Source organism: Sipha flava, unplaced genomic scaffold (assembly GCF_003268045.1).
Source record: "Sipha flava isolate LNK unplaced genomic scaffold, YSA_version1 19351_pilon_pilon, whole genome shotgun sequence".
NCBI classification, from domain to species: Eukaryota; Metazoa; Arthropoda; class Insecta; order Hemiptera; family Aphididae; genus Sipha; species Sipha flava.
The window spans coordinates 784-26,019 of NW_020272751.1; the positions used below are offsets into that span (position 1 = coordinate 784).

Consider the following 25,236-nt stretch of genomic DNA (forward strand, 5'->3'; position numbering starts at 1 on the left):
TCATGAATTTTCTGACTTTAAAAGTTTTATTATTAATGCACAAAATATAATATGTTAATAATACTCGTATAATACTGTACATATTCGTAAAATTTTAATAAAAAATTAAAAATATATATATATATTTGAGTATTATTTTTTAATTTAGAAAATAGTTAATCTAGTACGTAAACATTATCGGAAAATTTATTTATAATTTTTATTTTTAAAATATACGCCAGAAGGTATTCAGTACAGATAAATGTTTACATATAAAAATGTGAAAATGTACATACAATTAGATAGTTAAGTTATTTTTATATGTGATAATCTATGGATTTTATATCTTGAAAATAAATTGCAATTTAAATTAAATTAAACTTTTAGTTATGCACTACGAGTATATATAAACTTATGTCTTATGTCATTATGTCAATATGTTTTCAATTGTAGGGCGTGATTTTTTTAAATTTCTTTCAAGACAAACTCCACAATGGCATTATAAGTATAATGGTACTCCGTTGTTTTAGTCCAGATCATTTTTAAAATAATCCATACTTTCTAATTAATTTATAACTAATACATATACTTGTTAAATGACAAATGTACTCGTTAGTCGTCATTCGTGTTTTAGTATACAATACTATTCAACTTATTTAATATTCAACGAAAAGCTATTGTCTTATTTATTTTTTCGACGACTTAAACTATCAATTGCTTTGCTTCACTTTATCGACTTTACATAAACGTCAAACATCCATGGAATAAGAACTCTTTTCTACTCTTCGACCACAATTTAAATTTTTACTTTCCTAACGATATCCCATCAATACATTAACCGTAATATAATTTATCCACAATCGTATTATTTTATCAGAACCTTTGAAAATTACAACGGTTAAAAATACGTTTTCCTATTCATATATACACACACAATAATTTATCAATTCATATAGGTATTATTCAACATCGTAACCATTTAAAAATAATTAAGTATACAAATATCAAGCTTGGATCAGTGACTGCTCGTCAAACTTATATCTATTTTAACCGATGTACATAAAGTGATGGTTTTTTTTTTCTTATTGACTTTATGTTTTTCATCTCCGATTTTTACACCGCATCGCCTACATTGCCCTATTTTTTTTATCCGTATTCCTCATCCGTATGGTTTAAATAAAAATTAAAAGAAAAAAAAAAAATGCCTCGTGGTTAATATTATCAAAGTAATATAAGTATTGTTAACTATGAGTTTGTATGCTTATTGTGCAAAAGTCATCAATACAGTTGTCATCAATACAAAAGTTTGCCAAGAATTCATAAAAAAAAAAACTTAAATAGCGCAATCGAATTAAAAATGGACACTAGCATGCTGTCGGCGAGGCCAAAGACTACCTATTTTTATGTTTATTTAAATTAAAAAAAAAGGTGGTATATAAACTATTTGTCAAAAAATAATGAGATGTTTACCATCTCAAGTGTTTATCAAGTAATGGCCCTCAAACTTACTTAACGTGACCTCATCGAAATACTAATTTATTTTTAGGGACCTGAAATCGTGCACGTTTCAAAATTTTATAAAGAAGCCATCGAAGGGAAATACCTTAGCAATATAGCTACAGATGCCAAGACTCTGTACGAAACGTTTCGGAAAGGCGCAAAAGTTTCAAGTAAAATATTAAATATGTTACGGGTAATATGGAATACTGGGCAATGTACGCTTTGCCAGGGTAATTTAGGTCTGGCCGGGAAATTTGAACCTGGAATAGGAATAAATAACTGTACAATATTTTACTTATAAATTATTATAATTGTATTATTAGTAGTACTAGTAATATACATATATTATTAGATTATGAATATTATAAAACAATGTTATTTAATTTTATTGTTTTGTTTGTATATAAATATTTCGAAACAAAGTTTAAATTACAATTAAGTATTAATTTATTATTATATTTTATAGTATTACATTTTAGAATTAATTTTTATTTATTTTTACAAGGTTATGGAATGGAATGGCATTTAGAATTACAAATTCTACCTCCTTTTTTACATTTGAATTTATTGATTTATTGGTCTTATAAAGCTGCGTATAAGTGCACCGATAATATCCCTGTCCTATTAAATTAGAAAAGGCACGGGTAACTTCTCGTAGTGAAATTAAATTATTCGGTACATCATTAATCTGTACACATTTTTCTTTACAAATCGTAAATTGGTTTATGCTGTACAGTTAATGCAGTTTTCCTTGAGTCGTGCCGATTTTATAGAAGTTATCAATTACTAAAATACATTTTATAATGTTAATAGTTTTTATAAAATTATATTTTATAAATATATAAATATATTTTATAAAATTAGCTTATTAATAAGTTATTAAGTTATAACTAGATATTATTACGCTAAGAACACATCGAAGGTCACTGCGTGCTCTATACTCATTTTGACTTTAACTGAATCTCCAATATTTTCTTGGCAAAATCGTTTTTCGTACATTTCCGTCATTTTGGTTGCTTGGAATTTTAGATTATTTTATGACTCGTGTCGGTTTTGGTTTATCGATATTTGTCTTGTTTTTGTTTTTTCAATTAATTTTAGAGGATGTACCAATTACGATTTTTTGTAGCGTTGATTTTGGCAATTTATGCGTTTATGTATTAATTGTCTGGAAAAGCACGAAAACTCGACTGGTTAATCGTAAAAATCCATTATTGTTCATATATCCTTGCCTGATTTCATCGAAATAGCAATTCATGTTATCAATATGATATGATTATATGGGAAAACAGTAGTTATAAGATAGGAGAATATTAATAGAGAGAAAGAAATATTATAGGGGTTGGAGCGTGATTCATTTTCAGTCATAACTCACTACATCAATCACTACACCTAATATAATGTTCTGATATTAATTTTGAAAGCAGATTTGAATTTGTCACTAAATTATCTATGCTTTAATAATTTCATTTTTCTGGTTTTTTTTCTTTGTATGATAGTTAAAGTATAGTAAATTTAGAGGAGAATCCAAATCTGTTTTCAAAATTGACATCGGAGCATACAACTGAGCAAAGTGATTGAAGTCGCCAGCAATATTTTTCGTAAAAAAAAAAAGTAGTTGTAATTTTATACGAAAAACAATGTTTGACATTTGCATGCGCGTAGGTGAATAGGTACCTGCTCACTCCAATGGCTCAACAATTTAATTTGTATTTCCGGGAACCGACCGTATAACTGATAATTATTATTTATTTTTTTTTTGACAAGGCTTCAAATACAAAGTTCATTAACCTATAGTAAACTAAAAAAAAAAAAAAGATAGAAAATAGAAAAGAAACGATTAATTATAATATAGGGATTACAAAGGCGGTGTTAATGATTATATAATTCAATAGCATTAATGGTGTTTAAGGTTGTTCTTTGAAGGGGTAAAACTAATGTATCACAGGCTTAAATTAGTGAGGATAGTTCTGCTGTTTTAATGAAATGGATAATGTTGGTTTCCTGTTCGTGGCCGAAGGCTTCTTTAGGTGATGTGATGAGTTTTAACAATGATCTGGCGAAGTTGAAATTTGGGCACTCGAGGAATATGTGGTTTACCGAGAGAGTACATTGGCATGTGTCACAAGTGGTCTTTACTTAATAGGTAAGAGTGAGTTAGCCTAGTGTGGCCTATGCGCACTCTGGTAATTATTACTTCATATTGTCTGTTGAAGTTATTGATTTGCGGCTCCACCCATGTGTTGATGGAGGGTTTTATTTGGAAAAGTTTGTTTGATGTTTGTTTTTCTTACTGGGATTGCCGCAAGGAGTGGAGCTTATTTTCGAGGACTCGGGTAATATCTTAATATAGTGTATGTTGGTATATTTGGATGTTGGGGAGTGTAGCTGCTTTTGAGGCAAGGTCGTCTGCAAATTCATTGCCCGGGATTCTGATGTGTAATAGGATCCACATTATTTTTACAGTTTGGTTGGAAGCTCGTATTTTGTTTTGAATACTTTGGGCAATGTTTCATTTTGTGTTTGTGTTCGATATAGCCGATATAGCGCTCATAGAGTCGCTTAGTAAGAGGATATTATTGTGAGTTATGGATAGAGAAGATGTTGATAGTGCTTCGAATATTGCTAGGATTTCTGCTGTGTAGATGCTCGTAAATTGAGTAAGTTTGAATAAGATATTTTGTGACGTATGTGTGATAGTAAAACTGGTTTGTTTTAGGGTGTTTGAGGCATCTGTATAAATAGTAAAAGTTGTTGAAGTTATTGTTTATTATTTTGTAGAACAAGTTGTTCAGTGTTCAGTGTTCAAATGTTCAGTATCGACTTCAATGAGGTTAGTATGCCATGGGGGAAATAGAAAGGGACTTTTAATGGGTCTTATGTTGTTGATGTTAACGGAAATTTCTTCTAGAATCTTGTTTATTTTAACATATAGTGTTTTAAAATTATGAGCTCGGGATGATTTGATGACTATTTTTTTAATTTTGGTTTGGGGTGTTGAAATTATTTTAGCTGCATGTTTAACGAAAGGTAATTGCGTCTAAATTCCAGTGAAAGGATGCTGTACTCACAATGCAGGCTGTCAATTGGCTTGTTTTGAAAGTTTAGTCTGATTCCAACGTTGTGTATAGGGTTAAGTAATTTAAGGGTGTTAGAATTACCTGAGCCGTAAATTGTAGATCCGTAGTTAAGTATTGATTGTATAAGAGAATTATAGAGGAAAAGAATTGTTTTGCATTTTAATGGAGAAAATTTGAAGCCAGTTTTCTTCGACTATTGAGAAATGTTATCGATAGTGGTTTGCATAAGGGATTTTGTGTTATGAATGTTTACGCCTGAGCAAAAAATATTACAGACATCTTCGTATAGTAGGACTTTGACGGGCGGCTTGATTTGATTGCTAATATCATCGATTGCTACGAAGAAAAGTTTTGCACTTAAGGAGTAACCTTATAGAAGGCCATTTTCTGTTGTAAAAAGTGATGATAGAGTGTTTCTGAATTTAACCTTGAAGGTTCTGTTTTCAAGAAAGTTATTAATACATTTTAGGTTATTGCTACGGAGGCTCCATTTTTGTAGAGTAAGTAGAATTCTATGTTTCCATACTGAAACGTAGGCTTTAGCAATATCTAATGAAACCATTAAGAGATGTTTTTGATGTCAATTGAATCACATATGTTGGTGTGGATTTTTGTCAATGGATCGATGGTGGAGTGGTTGACGCGAAAACCGAATTGATGGGGGGGAAGAAGATTCTGTGTTTCAAGAAACCATATTAGTCGAGTATTAACCATGTTTTCGAGAATCTTGATCATAGTATTAAGAAGAGATATTGGTCTATAATTATTGATATCAAAAATTGTTTTATTAGGTTTGGGGATAGGAATGATGGTGGCGGCTTTCCATTGTATTGGAAAGTGGTTTTTAGTCCATATGTTGTTGAAGATATTGAGTAAATAATTAAGAGATAAAGAGGAGAAGTGTTGTAGGAACGAGAAAGGTATACCATCAGGGCCGGGGCTTTTGCTCTTTTTTTTTTAAAAAAAGACAGTTGTTAGGTATTTTCGACCATTTTTTTATAAGATAAGAAATGAGTATCATAGTTTTAATTGCTGTTGTTTAAATGGAAAAATGAGTCAAAATTGTCTGCTATTTCTTTTTTGTCAAAGAGCTTATTGTTTTAGTTTGAGTTCTATTGATTCCTTTGATACTCATAATTTTGGACCACATTATATTGGACGGGGTTTTATGGTTGATATTAGAAGTGAATTTTTTCCAAGAGTTTGTTTTGCTGCTGTTAATTGTTAAGCGTGATATAGCTCTGAATTTTTTAAGTTAAATATGGTCAGATTGAAGTCTAATTTTCCTGAATTTATTTAAGGCAATTTTTGTAATTCTGTATGGCTGTTTTGCATTTGTTGTTCCACCGCGGTACCATTTTCCTACAAAAGTGCGTTGGCTTTTTCCGAGTGTGATTTATACTGCTTCAATTATTGTATTGGTAAATGATTTTACTATTGAGTCAATATTTGCAGAGGGGTTTGTTTGAAGGAGAGTATTGAATTGATTTTTGACCAATAGTTTTTCAGTCATATCGCTTGCACGGTCCAGTTAATTGTGCCCCCTAAAGATGCGGATATAATGGACAGGTCAATTGCTGAAAAGCTGCTGTTGGTTGAGTTATTTCTTATTGGGTTGCCATCGTTGAGGAGGATTATCGAATCATCTTCTAGGAGTTTCTCGACTGTTCTCCCTCGTCTGTGTAATCGGATCCTCAAATAATATTTCTACTGTTGAAATCGCCTAGTAAAATTAATGGATGGGGAAGTTATGAGATAAGATTTTTGAGATCCGAAAATGTAAGCACTGTGCTATCTAGTGCATATAAGTTTCAAATGGATAGTTTAGTATTGTAATTTGTTGTGATGGATATAGCGATGGCTTTGAGTGGAGTAGTGAGAGGAATCTGTTCGTGCTCTGTTGATGATGATGCAAAGATGCAGACTCCCCCACTAGCTCTGCATAGAGGGTCTCGGTTCTTGAAATATCCCTGATAATTTTTGAGTTTTGGTTCTTTGTGTTGGTTTTTAAAATTTGTTTCCTGGAGGCTAAACGCCAGAGGTTGAAGATCAGAAACTATACGGTGAGTGTCAGACAGTTTTTTATAAAAGCTATTTATATTAAATTGTAATATTATTTCTAAGGGTGTCAGTTTGTCTTGTATATTGTAGATGGGTATTATGTAGTTTTGATTTTGAGTGTTATTGATCATTGAATTATTATTCATTAGTTTAGTTCTTGATATTTGCTGTTTATTGCGGTGGTAGGGTTTGGAAAAGTAGGTTTGCTAACTTGGTAAGTCGGGATTTTATAAAGCGGTTGATAGCGACTGGTCAGATTTCTTCTATTAAATTTATAAAAGTGTGTGCGTTTGTGTTGGTTTCTTCCATCAGTGAATGAACATTTATTGATTTTGTTGTGAAGTTTTCAAATATGTGTTTAAATTGACAAAAAGTAATGGATGTGTTGGAGTTATTTTGAAAGAAACTCTTTAAGTAATTAAGTCCCTCATCCAGGTTGTCAATCATACGTGTAGATGAGTTAGAACGAGGGCAAATTTTGATTTTTTTTGTGTTTTCATATGGGAGTAAAATTGGTAGGATATGGGGGTGACTTCGAATAAGATGTTTCGGATATAAGTAATTTGTGAATTACATTTGAAATTTGAGCACGAGTTCTTTCTTCATTTATTTTAGTGTAAGGTATTTGGAGGTGAATAGATTAAGCGGAGTTGGATGGTGAGAGTGTTGTGTTAGATGGTTCTTCAATGTGTTCTAATTCCATGTTTTCTATTGCATTGATTTAGATATTATTTGGTGTTTCTTTGGAGATAATGTTTGTGATAATTTGTGAGGTATTATTTGGAAGTTGAGTATAATAATTATTTTAGTGTTTAAGTGTATTTGAAATTAACACTGACCAATTTTTTCAGTGTGCAGAGGTATGGCCGGTTTTTTTTGCAAAGGTGACAAGTGAATCGGGTAGTTTTGATATATCCTCTTGGGGATATGGGTCTATCTTCGGAAGTAGGACAAGTCATCTGTTGTAAGACCGGCTTTTAAGAAAGTGATTGGTGTGAGTGTTTTGATGTCCATGTTGTTCAACGCGTTTGTGATGTATGATTGTGGAATTATGGGTGAGACTAAATATTTTAATTTATTTTTTTTAATTAGTTTTCTAATTTGCGGATTGGAATGATGAATTTTTTAACGGTAATTGACGGGTTGGAGTTCATAATGTCGTTGACCATGTTTTTGTTTGCAAAATAGAAACAAAAATGATCATTAGACAATCTGGACACAAATTTTATGTTAGCCGGGTTAGTTATGGAACTCAGGGCTTTGATATACTCAATTTGTGGTGTGCCGTCGATTGTATTGAATATAATCGCTTGGTCCTTCTTGGGAAAAGAAAAATTTGCTGTTGTTTCGGCAAATGTTTTTTGTATATGATTAGCATTAGATCTAATAGTGGTATTTATGTCTGTAGGAGTTGAAATAGATGTGTTTTTTATATTGGTTGATGCATTCTTTGGTTGGGTTTTGGTTTTTGGGATATCTTTTACTGGACTCGGTTAAAAAATTAATAATTTTGTTAGATAAAACAAATTAATTAACTATAATAAATAAATTATTATAAAAAAAAAAACTACTGCAATATTTCGCTAATATTATAATGTTTAGTGTTTAAATAGTTTATAGGTATGTAAAATTAATCTGTTGAGTATTGAAGAGCTATTCGCAATTAGTATAAATTAATTATATCTTAATAAAATATATTTACGTTATAAGTCTTGGATATATATATATATATATAGATCTTTGAATTGTGTAAAATATTTAATTGAAAACAAATGGTCTATTGATAATGTAGACTAATTTACCATTATTCATTATTTTGATTATCATTGTATTTATAATTCTAAGAAATAGTATTGCAGTTGATGAGCGGGCGGTACCACTACGCGGTAGCGGTTACACATACTAACGTTCATTTACTTCTCACACATTGACACTTCCCAAATGTAACTGTTATACGAAATGTCTAAATATTATTCCTTAAGACGTGCTTCACTCCAGCCCCCTTATACTGATATTTTATACTTTGTTCTATACTATACTCGTAATTAAACTATAGTAAATTATTAGTAAAATATTGTATAGTTATTATTACAAGTACAACAATTATTTATTTCTATTCAAGATTCAAATTGCCGGGCAAATTGTAAATTACCGGTATTCCATATTGCCCGTAACATATACCATATATATATATATTAGCTTATACCGGCTAAAAAAGTGTAATTTACACGAATATATGTATGTATTAATGGATTGAGTATTTCTAGACAACGGCAAATGTCTGGGTTGGCGTGAAAATATCAGTAAACCGTTTCAATGGATCAACTACAACGAAACCTTATTACGCGCTCGAAATTTCGGCTCTGGTCTGATGGGCCTTGGTCTACCGAAATCTAACCAAATTTTCATCGGGATTTTCAGTCAAAACTGTCCGGAATGGATACTAACCGAACAGGCCGCTTACTGTTTTTCCATGGTGATCGTACCGCTCTACGACACATTGGGCCCGGAAGCTTGTTCGTTCATCATAAACCAAGGTATTCACTTGTTATTACTCGTTATTATACTTATATATTATACTTTATTATACTTTTTATCACCCTACTTGTTACGATTCACGCGTAAAACACAAACCTCGCTATACTTGGCGTAAACCATTTCAGCGTAAACTATATATTTTGAACGGTTCAAAATGACAACTCCATTTTTCTACATAAGATAAAAATACACTATAAAAACAAGCATTAATACAATATAAAATAAATAATATGGAAATAACGGGATTACAACGGGACGATCTTCTAAAAACGGGATAAAAAACGTCCTACTCGAAGTTGGTCGGGACAACGGGACTTGATGATCAAAAAAGGGACAGTCCCATTTTAAACAGGACGTCTTGTCACCCTATGTTACTTCAATGTCATTTGACGTACCTACTCGTATTGTTATTTTTATTCATAAGAATATCTCTAAAAGTTTTAATAGTTTGTAAATCAACGTTATTACCGAATACGTAGTTCAATTTATTTTTTATTACAACTCCAGATTCTCCTTCTACTTCATTTAATTTGATTTCACCATTTTTCATTATAGTAAGACTTTGAAACATTGTTATATTTAATGTTTCCAATTGTTTTAGTATGTACTTTAACCAAGAAACAAAAATGTGTGGAAATAAATGCTAAATTATGTTTAAGGTACTTATTTTGCATAGTATCAGAAGCTTGTATAATAACGATTATAGTATCTGAATCAAGATTTGAAATAACTTCTTTAATTTAATTCCAACATAATAATTTTAATAGAAATAAAAATTGTATAAATATAAAAATGTGAAATATTTAAAAATAAGTATTTACATCGAAATTATGTGAAAAAAATTAAAATAAAAAAAAGTCTCATATTATTCAGGGTATTATGAAACGTGGTTATTTTTAATTGGAATTGAGAAATTCACATTCAATGAAATTATGTATTTACATAAAAATTCGCGCCCTGATTACTCTCGCAGTCGCGAACGCTTAATCTAACACTGATTATTCGATTTTTGGTGATTTATTTTGTAATTTGTTTATTTGTATACAAATATATATATGCTATGGGTTGGGAGAGGGTTGGTTTTACTTTCGACCCCCCCCCTGAACGTCGTGTACAACCGCTGGTGTATCATTAACGTTTGGCGTAACGCCGACAAGTATCGTCGTAATCACTATTTCGTTACGTGTTCGTGTGACGCGTTAACGCGCATGTCCACGCAGTTGTTGCAGTACCGCGACGGTGTTACGATACGGCATCGCATCACGCGCGAATGTTGTACGTGTGGGTGGACCCGGCGTGACGAAGGATCGAATTCCGTTCGCGTTGTCAGCAAGCGCGCCCGCAGGATAAAATCCCACCCGGGGCAAGATTAAAATTCTAAGGGCCAAAACAACGTGTATCCAAAAATAGATGAGAACAAAATCAAAAACCATAGGAATCGATACTCGGGAGAGTTTATAGTTTTAAGCGATATGCAGTCATGTGTAAACGTTGTAAACTAATAAATACGTTCAAGATTAAACATTTTAGATCATCCAAAAATACGATAAATTTTACTAAACATCATAAATGGTACTCAATAAAATGATGTTGCAATTGAAAAATGCGTGGTATTAAATTAACAATAGTTTTAAAACGAAAATTCCCAGTAGGGGCAATGGACCCTTTGCCCGCCCCCTGCGGGCGCGCATGGTTTCCGGGTCTGTTTGATTTATTTTTTTTTTCTTCAATGACCGTTACGCGCCGTTTGGTTTAGCCGAGATATCCGTGGTGGTGGTGGACACGGACGAGAAGTGCAACCAGCTGCTGGACCGGTCGCCGAAATGTCTGCGGCGTATAATCGTGGTGCGCGGCACGCGGCCGTCGACCAACCAGAAGGCTAGAAACCGCGGCGTGGAGCTGCTGACTTTCGACGAGGTGGAGAAGGCCGGCACGTCGAGAACGCATCCGGAACAGGTAAACGGCGATTGCGATCAACGCGACGGACGATTTGTACGGTTTTACGTGTTGTTCCGAAACAGCCACCGAAACCCGCCGACTTGTGCACGATATGTTACACTTCGGGTACCACGGGGCTGCCCAAGGGCGTGATGCTGACCCACGGCAACGTAGTGGCGGCCGTCAGCGCTATACTGATCCAACTGTCGCAGTACAGGCCGAACGTAGGCGACGTGATGATCTCTTACTTGCCGTTGGCTCACATGCTGGAGAGGTGCTGCGAAGTGAGTTGCAGACGCGGTGGCGTGGCGCGCGACGGGCGTTTGTTAAAATCGGTCGTGTTCAACTGTGGTCGCACGCGTTTTCGACGCAACGTTGTAGAGCGTTTTAGACTCGGCGTTCGAATGTCATAAATCAACATATAATATGATCATGTTCGCACCAGGGAAAAAACCGCGCGTCCGAACGCTTCGAAACGTGCAGGTTTAATTTTGAGCGTTCTGAAATTAAACGTTGTATTTTCCATGTTGTATTCACACTGGGCGTTTGCGACGTCGCGTATTGCAGCGTTTTGGTTGATAATCAGTTTATTCGGTTACCAGACGTCGACTTGCTGTGCTATACCCATCTCCTCGAGTTGGTCACATAACAACCGCCGCATAACAACTCTTATCATTTTCATCATTTTAGTTACTATTTTTTTTTTTTTTTTTGCTCCTTACGTTGTTGCAATCTTTTATAGAATATGTAAACCAAGCAAACTGCTTCCGCATCATCTAATGTATTTATATCTTATCCGTTTAGCGCAGGGGTCTTCAACCATTTTATGCAGCGGGCCAAGTATTATTTTTTTTAAACCTTGTCGCAACTGGGCCGCATTCTTAGTTAAAACATGTATTTTATATAAAGATTCAATTTTAGTCATACAATTTTTAAAATTAGTTGGGTGCATTTAAAATTACAAATTATTATTATTATTATTAAAATATAAATAGATAAACATTTTTTTTTTATTATTACAAAATTTTATTTTTTATGTGAAAACATTTAGTGTGTGATCAGATTTGCTGTTGTTGCCGTTAACACTGCACTCGTGCTCATAGGTTTTTTTTTTTTTTTTACGAAGACCACGTGTTTAGATACGAGAAGGAGATTTCGTTTAGTTTTTTTTTTTTGACATAACACGTTCTTCGTTAGCTTGAGGTAATTGTGAGAAAGATAGATATTTAAAATAACCAAACATATGTGTTTTATAACTTATAAAAATTAATTATTTTTAAAAAAAAAAATAGTAAAACATCATAGGCGTGACTAAATTTCATCCACAGTGGTAGTCTAGCCAATGACCAGTGCTATGTTGATAACCCGAAGAAGGCACTTTACACCCAATACGGTAATTTTTGTGTCGGGGGGGGGGGGGGGTTACAATCGTTTAAAATTTTAAAATGAACAAAAACTATTAACAATTTTTTAAAAAAATATACGGTATACATAATGAATTAGGAATTAGGAAATTACAATTTTGCTATTCTTTTCTTTCTGTAAAATTAAAATTAAATACCTGAACCGTGTTCTACATATCTCGTTTAATGTTTTTACTCTGCTTTAATATTTAAAAAAAAAACAATTTAACTCGATAAAAAAGAAATTTTTAAAACGTTATAAAAAACGACAGTTGAAAACAATATTTATTGATTACATGATTAAGAAAAAAATCTTATAATCACTACAAATCGTACACTGATAAACAACGACGTTCATAATATATTGCTATTGATAAGTGTCTATTTTAAACACTAGATTTTAAAAATCGGCTTTGTCAATTCACCTCAGTACCAAACTAGCACCGGTCTATTCTAATCTATGACAACTCATAGGGCAATCCCTCCTCCCAACCGGAAAAATAAGAATAAATTGAAAATAAATAATACTATCGGTAGTTAATTAAAAACCAAAACCACACCTAATAACTAAGGCTAAATTTAACGTAAAATAACATATTTATTGAAAAAAAAAATTAATTAACGGCACATATTATATAATTTTATCATAAAATAATAAAATCAATGGAAATAATTTGTTATGAACTGTAAAATTGTTTTTCATTTATTGGTATTGTATTCATATTTTGTACCATTTCTCTACCTTACTATATATTTGAAATGCCCTTCACCCCCAGCCGCATCACGAAGCAAAATATTTGAAACACCGGAACAAAATAATATACCAAATAAATATCTATTAAGTAAAATATATAATGCTTATATTCATGATAACGTAAATGAAGCAGGGTCATCAGGATCATCGTCATTTTCATTATCAATAATTTTAATAATAGTCAATAGTTTTAAAAATAATTCATACAAATTATACCGGTAGAGTGTTATTCACGTAAATAATATTATTTTATTATGATAGCCGATACGGATCATATAATATGGACATATCACAATACAATACTATTTTATTAGTTATAAGTTGTTAATGTTATTAGTAAATAAAGAAAACATTTTATAAATAACATTTGTAAAAACTATATAAAATATTTTAAAAGTCGGTTGACCGGCACCTTTGGAAAATTACAGGGGGAGCCCAGGCACCCTAGGCTGCCACCGTAGACACATGTAAAACATTTAAAATATCTATTTATTGCTACTACGAAAGAACAGTTTGGACTTGGTAACGATTACGCATTCGTGGCGATGTGACTGAACAGAGTCCACGACGAACAATAATTTAAGGGTAAATCAGCCTAACACTGTCTAACTCCTAACCACCTACCTTCTAATTTTTATTAGAAGTCGTTCTCGTGTTTATACGAGAACTCCCGATGTCGAACGGTGTAAAGATATGATAATATTTATTTATTGCATAATTCAGAATAACTAAATTAGATAAAATAATATATCTTATTACCAGTGGTGTATTGGTAAATATATGGGTTAGCACTACGCACTAATAAAATATGTGTATTAATCTTAATACAATGTTCTCGCTTCGCTCGACAGTTTATTTTCTTGCTAAACTCGAATAAATTAAATTAACCCCATGTTTATAACTTCTATTAAGACTATAATGTAAAACACCACTAGATATACATTTGCCGCGCGTTATTAATTGATTTGTGCAGATTTATGAACCATGAGCTGAAAATCCATACTCCATATTATATTTAATAACATTTATTTTTTCAAAATATTATTTACTAAATTGAACTCAAAATACATTTAAGTGTAACTAAACTGTAAACTGTACACTGTAAAATATAAATATTTCATTTAAACTTCATAGTACATAACAATTCTTTCAAACGAACTATTAAATAAGTTTTATTTGGTTTACGAGATATTTTAGGAGTGTATACCCGTAAAATAATATTTTACATTCGGTATACGCCAAAAATCGAAATGCAGACGGGTATAAGGCGTATACACTTATATATGTATTAATACACCCCTGCTTATAACGCAAATAACGGCATTTATCAAAAGTTATGAAAATATGTTATTTAACCTTCTTGCGTCCTACGTACATTGTATACAAATTAAAAATCTATTTCTATATAATGCGATGACGTCTTAATTACACTATCTGTATTTGGGCTTACTACATCATGGCAGACTTTACTTTAAAATCGTTCTCATAAAAAATTACTAAAACATCACTTACAACACGAAAATATTGTGCGCTATGTTACCGATGTTTTCGTCGTTGTTGTAAAACGATTCGTGAACATTTTCTAATGTCTACCGTGCACCTAGAACGGAATGTATCTGGTCGGAGGTTCGGTGGGCTTCTACAGCGGTAACATCAAGTTTCTGGTCGAAGATATGAAGGTCTTGAAACCGACCATAATGCCCAGTGTACCGCGTCTTCTGAACCGGATCTACGAGAAAGAAATGGCAAATATAGTCCCGTGGTTTTTCAAACGTACCATGTTCAACATGGCGCTCCGATCGAAACAAAATGAAATTAAAAAGTTTGGTTTGTCTCCTACTTCTGTTATCGTTCGAATAATCATGTTACTTTATTTGGATACTCGCGTTTCAGAGGTATAGTGCGGAAAAACAGCATTTGGGACAAGTTGGTCTTCAGCACTCTGCAACGGAACATGGGCGGACGGTTGAGATTGATGATAACGGGTTCAGCCCCGTTGGCCGGTAACGTTTTAAATTTCATGAGATGTGCTCTCGGATGTCTAGTGAGTCGAATCGGTTTAAACGCTTCCGACGCGCGTACAGCTATTTTCAATTGTTGTGGTCGATAGGTAGTAGAGGGATACGGTCAAACCGAATGTACGGCACCCATAACGCTATCGATCCAAGGCGACATGAACACAGAACATGTGGGACCACCCGTGGCTTGCAACCTGGTTAAATTAGCCGACGTGCCAGAAATGGAATATTACGCATCGTCCAATCAAGGAGAAATTTGTGTTAAAGGGTCAAACGTTTTCCAAGGATACTTTAAAGATCCGGATACCGTTACGTTTGATGAACACGGGTGGCATCACACTGGAGACATTGGAATGTGGCTTTCGGTGAGTTGAAAAATTATTATTTTTATGCACCACCGCGAAAGTGCAGTACATTATCAATTATTATTTTGACTACATATTGCTCTATTGTTAAAATTTTAATAATTTATTTTATTTATTTATTTTAATAATTTGTATTGTTTTTAACAATTTTTGTTTATTATTCACATTGTTTCAAAACCAAATTAAATAATTAAATTATGGCAATATGTTTTTCAGAATGGAACTCTTAAAATAATTGATCGTAAGAGACATATATTTAAACTCTCTCAAGGTGAATACATTGTTCCTGAAAAAATTGAATCAATTTATCTTAATAGTCAATATGTAAAACAAGTATTTGTCCATGGAGAATCTTTAAAGGTAATTTACTATGTACTAATGGCTTTTATAATTATTGTCTTATATCTTTTAAATTGAACATAAAGAAATATAGAAAAAGAAAAAAGGACAAAGGAGAGAGAAAGAGAGAGAGAGAGAGAGAGAGAGAGAGAGAGCGAAAGAATTCAAACAAAACTTTTATAAAAATTAAGGTATATAATAGAATAAAATAAAAGCTAAATAAGTTGATTAATTTCATTTTTATTTTTAAAAATAGTTTGATTCAAATAAAATATTTCAAGCTTCTTTATTTAATATTATAATTAAAATCTTATGATAAATAAAATTATAATTATACTCATTCGTATAAAATATTCTTAATATATTTATCGTATGTTTTGTAAGACATTTCCAATTCCTATATTAATCATAGATATAAATATTATATCAGAGTTTACTTAAGAAACGTTATTAAAAAATTAAAAAAATTAATTAAAAGAAAATATTTTTGATGTTTATTCTTATTAGTCGGCGTACATAATTAAGTACGAAAAACCTTTTTACCATATACTAAGATACATAGGTGTTTACATTTTATATAACCTTAATAATTTTTTAAATGGGGAAAAATATTATTTGTTAGACTAATTAGAACGGACATGTGTTCAAATTATATTTAAAATGCAAGTGTTTGAGTTTAATGAATCATATAAATTGGCAAACTTACGGCTTAATAAACTTCTACGTCTTAACATTAATTAATTTAATATTAAGGACTATATTTAAATAATGATTACCGACACACTATGTAATTATTTCAATTGTATTTTAAATCAGCATTATAAAATGTCTTTCAAGGTTAAAAAATCTGAATAAAATTAACACAAAAAATAATAATAATAATAACGATTTGAAAAATTCTTAAAAATCAATAATCAAAATCAACCAAAGTAATTATACAAATTATAATTTACAGTAATAATATTATAAATTATATTATTATTATTATTATTTTATTATAATATATTATAATAATTATAATTCTATTTAAAATAGAAAGAGCTGACCAAATACAACTATTATTGAAACTAATTGAGTAATTAAAAGTATTGATAAGCTGATTTACTGGTTATAATGAAATAAAAATTAACTTATCAACTAATCCAAGAGTCTTCAACCTGTTTATGCAACGGGTCACGAATTATTTTTTTTAACCTTACATTCATAGTAAAACTATGTATTTTATATAAAAATTCAGTTTTATTCTTACAATTTTTAAAATTAGGTGGGTACATTTAAAATTACAAATTATTATTATTATTAAAACATAAATAGATTAAAATTTTTTTTTTAATTACAAATTTTTTATTTCATTTTTAATGTGAAAACATTTAAAATGTGATCGCGGACTGTGAGTTGAAGACTCCTGAACTAATCAATGACTACCATAGAACCAAAGCATTTACGGCGTCCGTTTGTGATATTTAATCATTTACGTCAGTGGTGGCCAAACTACGGCCCACGGGCCAACTCCGGCCCACCATCATTTAATATCTGGCCCGCGAAAGTCTTCTATATTACAGCACTTATTTGTATAACTGTAATATTTTGCATTTACGTAAAAAAAAAATTTAGAATGCATTTTTTTATGGCCCGCGATAAAAAAAAGTTGTTTTTTATGGCCCGAGGTAAAAAAAGTTTGGCCACCACTGATTTACGTCATGCATGTCGTAGCCATTTAGTGAAATCATTATTTTTACATAAAGTTGACAATTTCCCGGGGCAGATCTAGGGAGGGGGCCCTAGGGCCAGCAAGCCCGTACCGTATTTATAAAAAAATTTATATTGTTAACAAAAAAATGCTTATTATAATATGGACTATCATATGAAACGCACAAGTATGTTGATAGGGCTATAGAGGTATGACGGTTGAAAGAAGTTTCTCCACACTTCGGAGACTGGCTTCATTCAAGGATGATTGAAGATAAACTATCAGCATTATGTCTAATTAATGTATATTATAAAGTGGATATTCTCCTCAAATAGATCATATTATTGATATTTTAAAAATAGACGACTTGAATTTGTGTTATAAAAATTGTTGTTTTCCTTTCGTTATAAGATTTTGTAAAATTATAACTTGCCCTCCCCCCTAACCAAGGTTTTGGAGCCGCCCCTGACAATTTCGTAAAATAATAAAATATAAACGAAGTATATAAGTATATAAGAAGTATGTAAACAAAACGAGTTATTCAATTTTTAATTTTTAAACATCTTTTATAAATTAATTAATTGTCTGTACCTAGTCGAATAAAAACTTTTTTTTTCGAGATCAAAACCGAAAGGGCGGCAATTTTGATTTTACCTATGTATACATTTTGTTTAAAGTCGGCCCTGATTACCAACGATTCGGTATTGCGCGTGATGTTCCAACTCACAATAATTATTATGAATGCTAGTCCACCCACTTTTTTATAGCATTAAGATTATGCATGAACACATGAACACAGGGTGTTCTTGCTCGACAATACACATACACTTTAAATATTTTAAACAAATAAACAAAATTACAAAAAAAAAATCAGAACCAAAGATTAAATACTATATAGGTCAAACCTATATTTAAATATGTATAAATACATTAGAAACACGACGGACAAGACGCGTACACGTTTTATTAATATTTATTTTCTATGTCGTTTACAGTCGTGCATCATAGCCATAGTTGTGCCGGTGGTGGACGTTATCAAAAGTTGGGCGCAGGAGAACGGCATATCCGGCACGTTGTCGGTTCTGTGCGCGAACCCCGAGGTGAAAAAGCTCATCATGGACGACATGATCGCTTGGGGCAAAGATGGCGGTCTGAAGTCATTCGAACAAGTAATTACGTCGGGCGCGTACGGACGCGCAATGCTATTCGCTTTCGCACATCTGTTCGCGCGCGTGCTCCCGCGTGAAAACGAAAAAAAAAAAATAATAATAATCAGAGACCGGATTTTTATGTCTTTACATATTTTTACTGAGAATATTCAACTTCTATCAAGCTTTCTCGACGATTCATTGTCCTATCAATTAATTTACGAACATTTGGAAAACAAAATGTTTTAGGAATATGATCAAGAACGGAATAAGTACATATTGGGCCCCGGGGCTGAAATTTTATATGGACCCTTTTGACAAAACATGCTTTACAATGCCGCTAGCTACGCTCGCAATATGACACATGTTTTTTAACTATTTCGCAAATTGTCAATCGCATTATAAAATTATAAAATTGATAGATATATACAATTTATGTTAATAAAACTACTAATTTTGGTATGACAAAAGTAAATACTTCAAATTTCATTAATTTAAATACAAATTTTCATAGTAAATTTTAAATTTATTAACAATTTACAACAAATATCAAACTAAAGTTAATATAAAAAACAAAAACTATTTAATCAAATACATTTTTTTTTCTTGCTTTACTTGAAGCCAACTCTCTTAGTATATAATTTAAATCTAATGACTTTAACAAATCATGCTCAGAATATAAAACAATTTATATATTTAAGTTTTCTTGGGTTTGACTGGTTCTATACTTACTTTTAACTCTAGATAATTTAGAAAAAGCTCTCCGTAGAAAAATTAGCTACAGGAATTGTCAAATATATTTTTAAAGAAGTAAATATGCAAGAAAATACCTCTTCGAGTGATTAATCATCAAACCAGTCAAATAATTTGGGAATGTCAGCTGGATTAAAAAAAAGTTGACAAAGTCTCCACTATTCTTTAAATTGTATAAGTTAGTTTGGTAAAGTAGAATCTACATAATTTTTATACTTTAAAATAAATGTTGAGACACTGAAATCAATTTGTCCATTATATTTTTGAGTTAAATGTACTATAAATAAAAATTGATTACCAATATAGGTATTCATAAGTGGAAATTCTTTTGTTTAATTCTGAAACAAATTTATCAATAAAAAATATATGTCTGTACACGAAATTTGTTTTTTCCATTAGGGAATTTTTTTCTTTTTTTTTTCTTTGCTTTTCATCTGAGTAGTGAATGGTAATTTCAGAACTAAGATTAGGTATTTTTTCTTCGTAAATTAAATTTGAGTCTCGTAAACTTAACACATAACACTTCAGTGATATAGTATCAGTGACGTAACTAGAAATTATTTAAGGGGGGTCTAACAATTTTACTTAATTTGTTCTCTAAATATAATCATAGTAATGGGCGATCATTGAGGAAGGCAAGGTTGCGCCCTTGCCCCCCCCCCCTTAACTAGAAAATTATACTAACATAAAATTGAATAAGTGTTAACTTTTTGAGAATATATAGCTCATAATTTGAAAAACAAAAATTGGCTCCTTTTTAAAGTTTTATTTATGGGCAACCAGGATCATAGTTAAATTTATATTTAACAGAGTACTATAAAATATAAAATAAATAATAAGTTATAATTAGGGCTGAAATTTCAACACCCTAAAATATCTCAAAAAATTCACTTAAAATATGCCTTAAAAAACCCAAAAAATGCATTATATAAATGCATTTAAATTATATTTATTATAGCTTAGAAATTAGAAAAAAAATTTAAAATTATACCACAATAGTGTATTTTTTTTTTTTTTAATTGTATTTTACATTGCTGATAGTTCAGTTTTGTTATACTTTTGTTTTATTCTGTTTTCTTTCATTCATTCTAAAAAATAATTAAAAAAAAAAAAATGTTAATATTTTAAAATGTTTTTGCTAGTCATTATTACTAACCTGAACGAAATTGCTATTACATTGTATAATGATAAGCTGTCTTATATTTCGAAATAAAAATGATTGTCATGAGTTGGATAATGTCCTTTTTTCATAATTTTCGTTCATTTTTATGAACAAATATTTAAAAATGCTCTAAAAACTAAGAAAATGCACTAAAATAGTCAAAAAAACACCCTAGAAATGCATTTAAAGTTAATTGTATCAAAAAATGACAAAAAAACAAAAATGACTTTAAAATAATCAGTATCACCCAAAACATATTTTATACTTACAGACCAACATTATTAAATACCAGAAAAAAAGATGCTTTTGCATCAAAATCACAGCCCTAGTTATAAGAGTCAAATATACAGTACACACATATGCGGTTTACCATAATAGATAGATATTATAATTTGAAATCAATTTTTATTTGTTACGTAGTTAAATTTTATAAAAACATATTATTTAACTGACATAAATAAATAATATAAAATAATAATTTAAGTTTAAAAATAACCATTTTAAAACTGTAATCTGATTGGCAATTATTCAATTTTAAATAATTTATTAAGACACTTACAGAACGTGTTTTTGGCAACATTCTAGTTTAGCAACCTATCAATTTTTTTAATTTTTTTTTTTTCCAAAATGTGTGTCTTAGGGTGTTTTATAAGTATGTAAAAATAAAGAAGCCCGGACAAACTTCGTTTTGAAGTTATTGATAAAAAACTTAAAAAACTTTATTTTTTTTTATAACGCGCATTATTTTTTTAAAAAAAAAATACTTAGAATTTAATATTTAATTTTAATTTTCACATATTTACATTTTATTGTCCTTGTTACCTACTTGAGGTGGTTTTGCATAGCAAGTCGAGTGATATTTTCGATTTGCGGAGCAATGCGATGGCGTTTTGAAGCATTGCGACAAGTAACAAAACACTCGTATAATTGTTTCATTGACCTTTTCCGATACCACACGTATCGTTTGCAAAAGATTTATATTTCATTTTCAACCATTACTTTTATTTGTTTTTTCAGTGTTTAATATATTTTTATGAAAAAATCATATTTTTCCAAAAAAGAATATTTATACTCGCGTGAAGGATTATTTTGACGAAATTATAAAGCACAAGAGCATCTAATTTTTATGATTTTGAGTTCACATAAATCCGGTCCCAATTATTATCAACGATACACAATATTACGCGTTCTGCGTAACCATTTGGATAATCGTTTGGCGTGCACGTTCCAGGTGAAAGACATCTACCTGCACCCGGACCCGTTCTCTGTGCAAAACGGACTGCTGACGCCGACATTGAAAATGAAACGTCCGCAGGTGAGGTCGTACTTCGCGCCACAGATCGAAGACATGTACGTTAAGCTGAAATGAATGGCCATCCGGCGGACATGTGCCCGGCCGTGTTGTATACCGACACTGCAGCTTTAGTGATTATATATTTATAAATATGTATAATGTATTTGTATCAATCTATTTATTCATGTACACGTTCACTAATAAAATATACTATACGGATATTGCACGACGGTGAATCTATGTTTTACGTTCCCCTCTATCGACGCGTGTATGTGTATGTGTGCAGTATCGTGTTAACGAGCTCCATTTCGCTAGCATGTAATTTTGCGATTTTTTTTATTTTTGTAATATATATTATTTTGCGGATGATTTACGCGATTAGCGGACGTATTTCTGATTTTTGCGGACAATTAATTTATTAGCAAATTCAAAAAAGAAGTTGACATGCTGGTGAAATGTTGCAAAAATTTAAAAAATCACTTACTTATTTTTTAGTACACCATCATTTTGCGGATAATTTGCGTGAGTTTGCGGACGTATTTCCGATTTTTGTGGACAATCAGATTTTTTGCAATTCAAAATAAAATAAATTATACAAATACTCAACTTGAAATAGTTTTTAAAAGCTTTGACATTCTAAAACAAGAACTATTATCGGGAGAAACAAATTTTGATGCAGATAATTTGATAAGATCACGTAAATGTTTTTATTCCATTTGAATACTTACTGTTGGGGAAAAATTCTCAGTGCAATCGACAAGATCAATATAATTTTACAAAAACCAAAACTAACAATTTGATGTAGCTGTCAAAAAATCTGCGAAGCCTCCCTAAAATTTTACAAAACTTTCGAGAGCAATGTATAAATGAGACTTTATCCGATTCAAAGAATAAAGCTGAAACATTAGGCATTTAGACCGAATTTCTAAAAGTCAGGTTACGAAAATAAAAACAGTTATCCGGAGAAATTGGAGAAGATAAGTTTTATAACATAAGTGAAGAAAATAAATTTTTGATAACGATGAAAAATATTATTGACAGTATGGTAATTTGGAAGCTTCTGGGTGTCTTTCCCCTTAAAAATTCCTTCCTAGCAACCCGCAATACACTAATAATTTTCCCCTTAGAATGCAATCCTCAACACAGACAAACCTAACAACGACAAGCAAAATCGTACGCATATATTTTGGATAACAAAGAAAAAATCTAGGGCTTTGCACCCGAATCAACCCGGACCCGTAACACTCCTAAAAACCCTTAAAAAATCAAACCCGAATGATTTTTTTTTTAAAAACACTCAAATTATCCAAAACCCGAATATAATATTGGTTTTAACCCGAAACCCGAATAATTTTGTATTTTACAATCTTTATATGACATATCACTTTGTATGTATTTTTTGTGGTTATTTCAATTTTGTCATTAGTTGTTTAATAGTAAAATTATTATCCACAGGAATAATTTCACAAATAATATACAAAATTGTTAATTAATCTAAATGTATCTAAATAAAGACAATAACAATATATCATATTGACAGGTGTGCATGAATGGTATGGTATGTTGAATGTTCAAGTGTAAGCAACTGGGATACTAATTTTAAAATTATTTCAAACGGATACGTCGTATTATTATAATTTAATAGGTAATAGGTCTTCTACGAATCACCGAGTCGTATTTATTGCAATACTGTAAGTCTGAAATAGAATTGATGTCTCGCGCATGATTAACTAATTTGTTGTTCGCGTTATTCATATTTGTTCAATGTATGGCGTGTAATACATATGTCTATGGCGTGAATTGTCAATTTTTTTTGGTGTAATAATTTCATCGTAACATCCATAAGTATAAATTATTTCTATTTTTGTATTGCGCTATATCCTAGTTAGTGCGTTTTTAGTGTGTGCACGCACCACAAACCATAAGCGGAAATTCGGTGAAATGTAAGGGGGGGGCTAAGCATTATTTGCTTATTACATCTATAGATACCACTGCGCGCAATTATTTATTTCAATAAGGCAATTTACGAAGTTTGACAATTTGACATTTTTAATCAACAATTTAAACAAAAAAACAATTAGGTGCCTTATCTTAAACATTTTCGGAGTAGGTATTCTAAACAGAAATTATTAATTAATTGAATTACACAACCTATACGGGTATTATCAGGCGTGTACACAAAAAAAATATTTTGGGAGGGGTTTTAGGTTGTACATTTTCATAATGATATAATCTATATACCAATTTTACTATATAAAAACTTATTTAATATCATTTTCCTGAATTTCGGGAGGGGTTTGAATCCCTAAAACCCCCCTTGTGTACGCGCCCGGGTATTATTAATATTACATTGATTACGATCGTTCCAAGTCATGATAAGAAATTTGTAAAATCTTGCGAATTTGATTTAACTTTTATCACAGAATATTATTTTTTAATTCAGTTATTAAAAATGCGTTTTAAAATTATATTAATTATTGTATTTTAGTCACATAACAATTTTTAGGGCTAGGGGGGCTAAGACCTGTACTTTATATTTCTGGAGGGCTTAGTCCCCTCAATCCCCTTCTCCCTGATTTCCACTTATGCCACAAACACAAACGTAGAATACAAAATTGTTTTTTGTCGAATGCGATATGCCCGTACTAACTAGAAGTAGAACATAGTGTTTGTATTTTTAATTTTAATAGATATTACAATTTATAAGCTTCATACACATGTAAAATAACACCCTCTTCCCTAAAAATAAATCGTAGTTACACCATCGCTAGAAATTAACATAATGATAGTTTCGTCTAAAAAACTGTTGCACAGTTGTATAAGAAATTGATATTTTATTACATAGGCGAGTAACAAAAAATATAAATATTTCATTAGTGGAGGGGTGCTCAGCCTCCCCATTACCCTCCACCAATGAAAAATAATATTTTTCCTTGACTACTTAACACCCGTATTAACCAATATTAACCCGAATAATAACGGTTGTTCGGTCCTGTTACATATTAACAATAAGGCGCAGTTGATAACACTTCCGAGTGTCCTGGCGTGGACGAGTTGGTAATGCGTATGGTGAACGTATATGTTTTCTCCTTCTGCGCCGCCAGCACAGGAGTGTAAAACACGCTCTGAACTGCATTTTATTATTCACTTTTTCGTGTGTTTTGTTTTGTTTTTGTATTCCGGCTGTACGTGCGCCTTCGTCGCCATTAGTTAA

General features: G+C 31.3%; 1 protein-coding gene across 1 annotated transcript; it reads left to right on the forward strand.

Moving 5' to 3' along the window:
• Window positions 1-1,525: 1,525 nt before the first annotated feature.
• LOC112681621 (long-chain-fatty-acid--CoA ligase 6) lies at window positions 1,526-22,248 on the forward strand (the record flags this gene model as incomplete). Its single annotated transcript, XM_025551866.1, is given in 10 exon segments — window positions 1,526-1,649; window positions 8,888-9,157; window positions 10,915-11,114; window positions 11,180-11,380; window positions 14,858-15,075; window positions 15,147-15,297; window positions 15,364-15,636; window positions 15,853-15,996; window positions 18,661-18,834; window positions 21,960-22,248. Coding segments are annotated over 10 exon segments (1,893 nt in total), but the record flags the coding sequence as incomplete, so codon positions are not given.
• Between the last annotated feature and the right edge of the window lie 2,988 nt (window positions 22,249-25,236).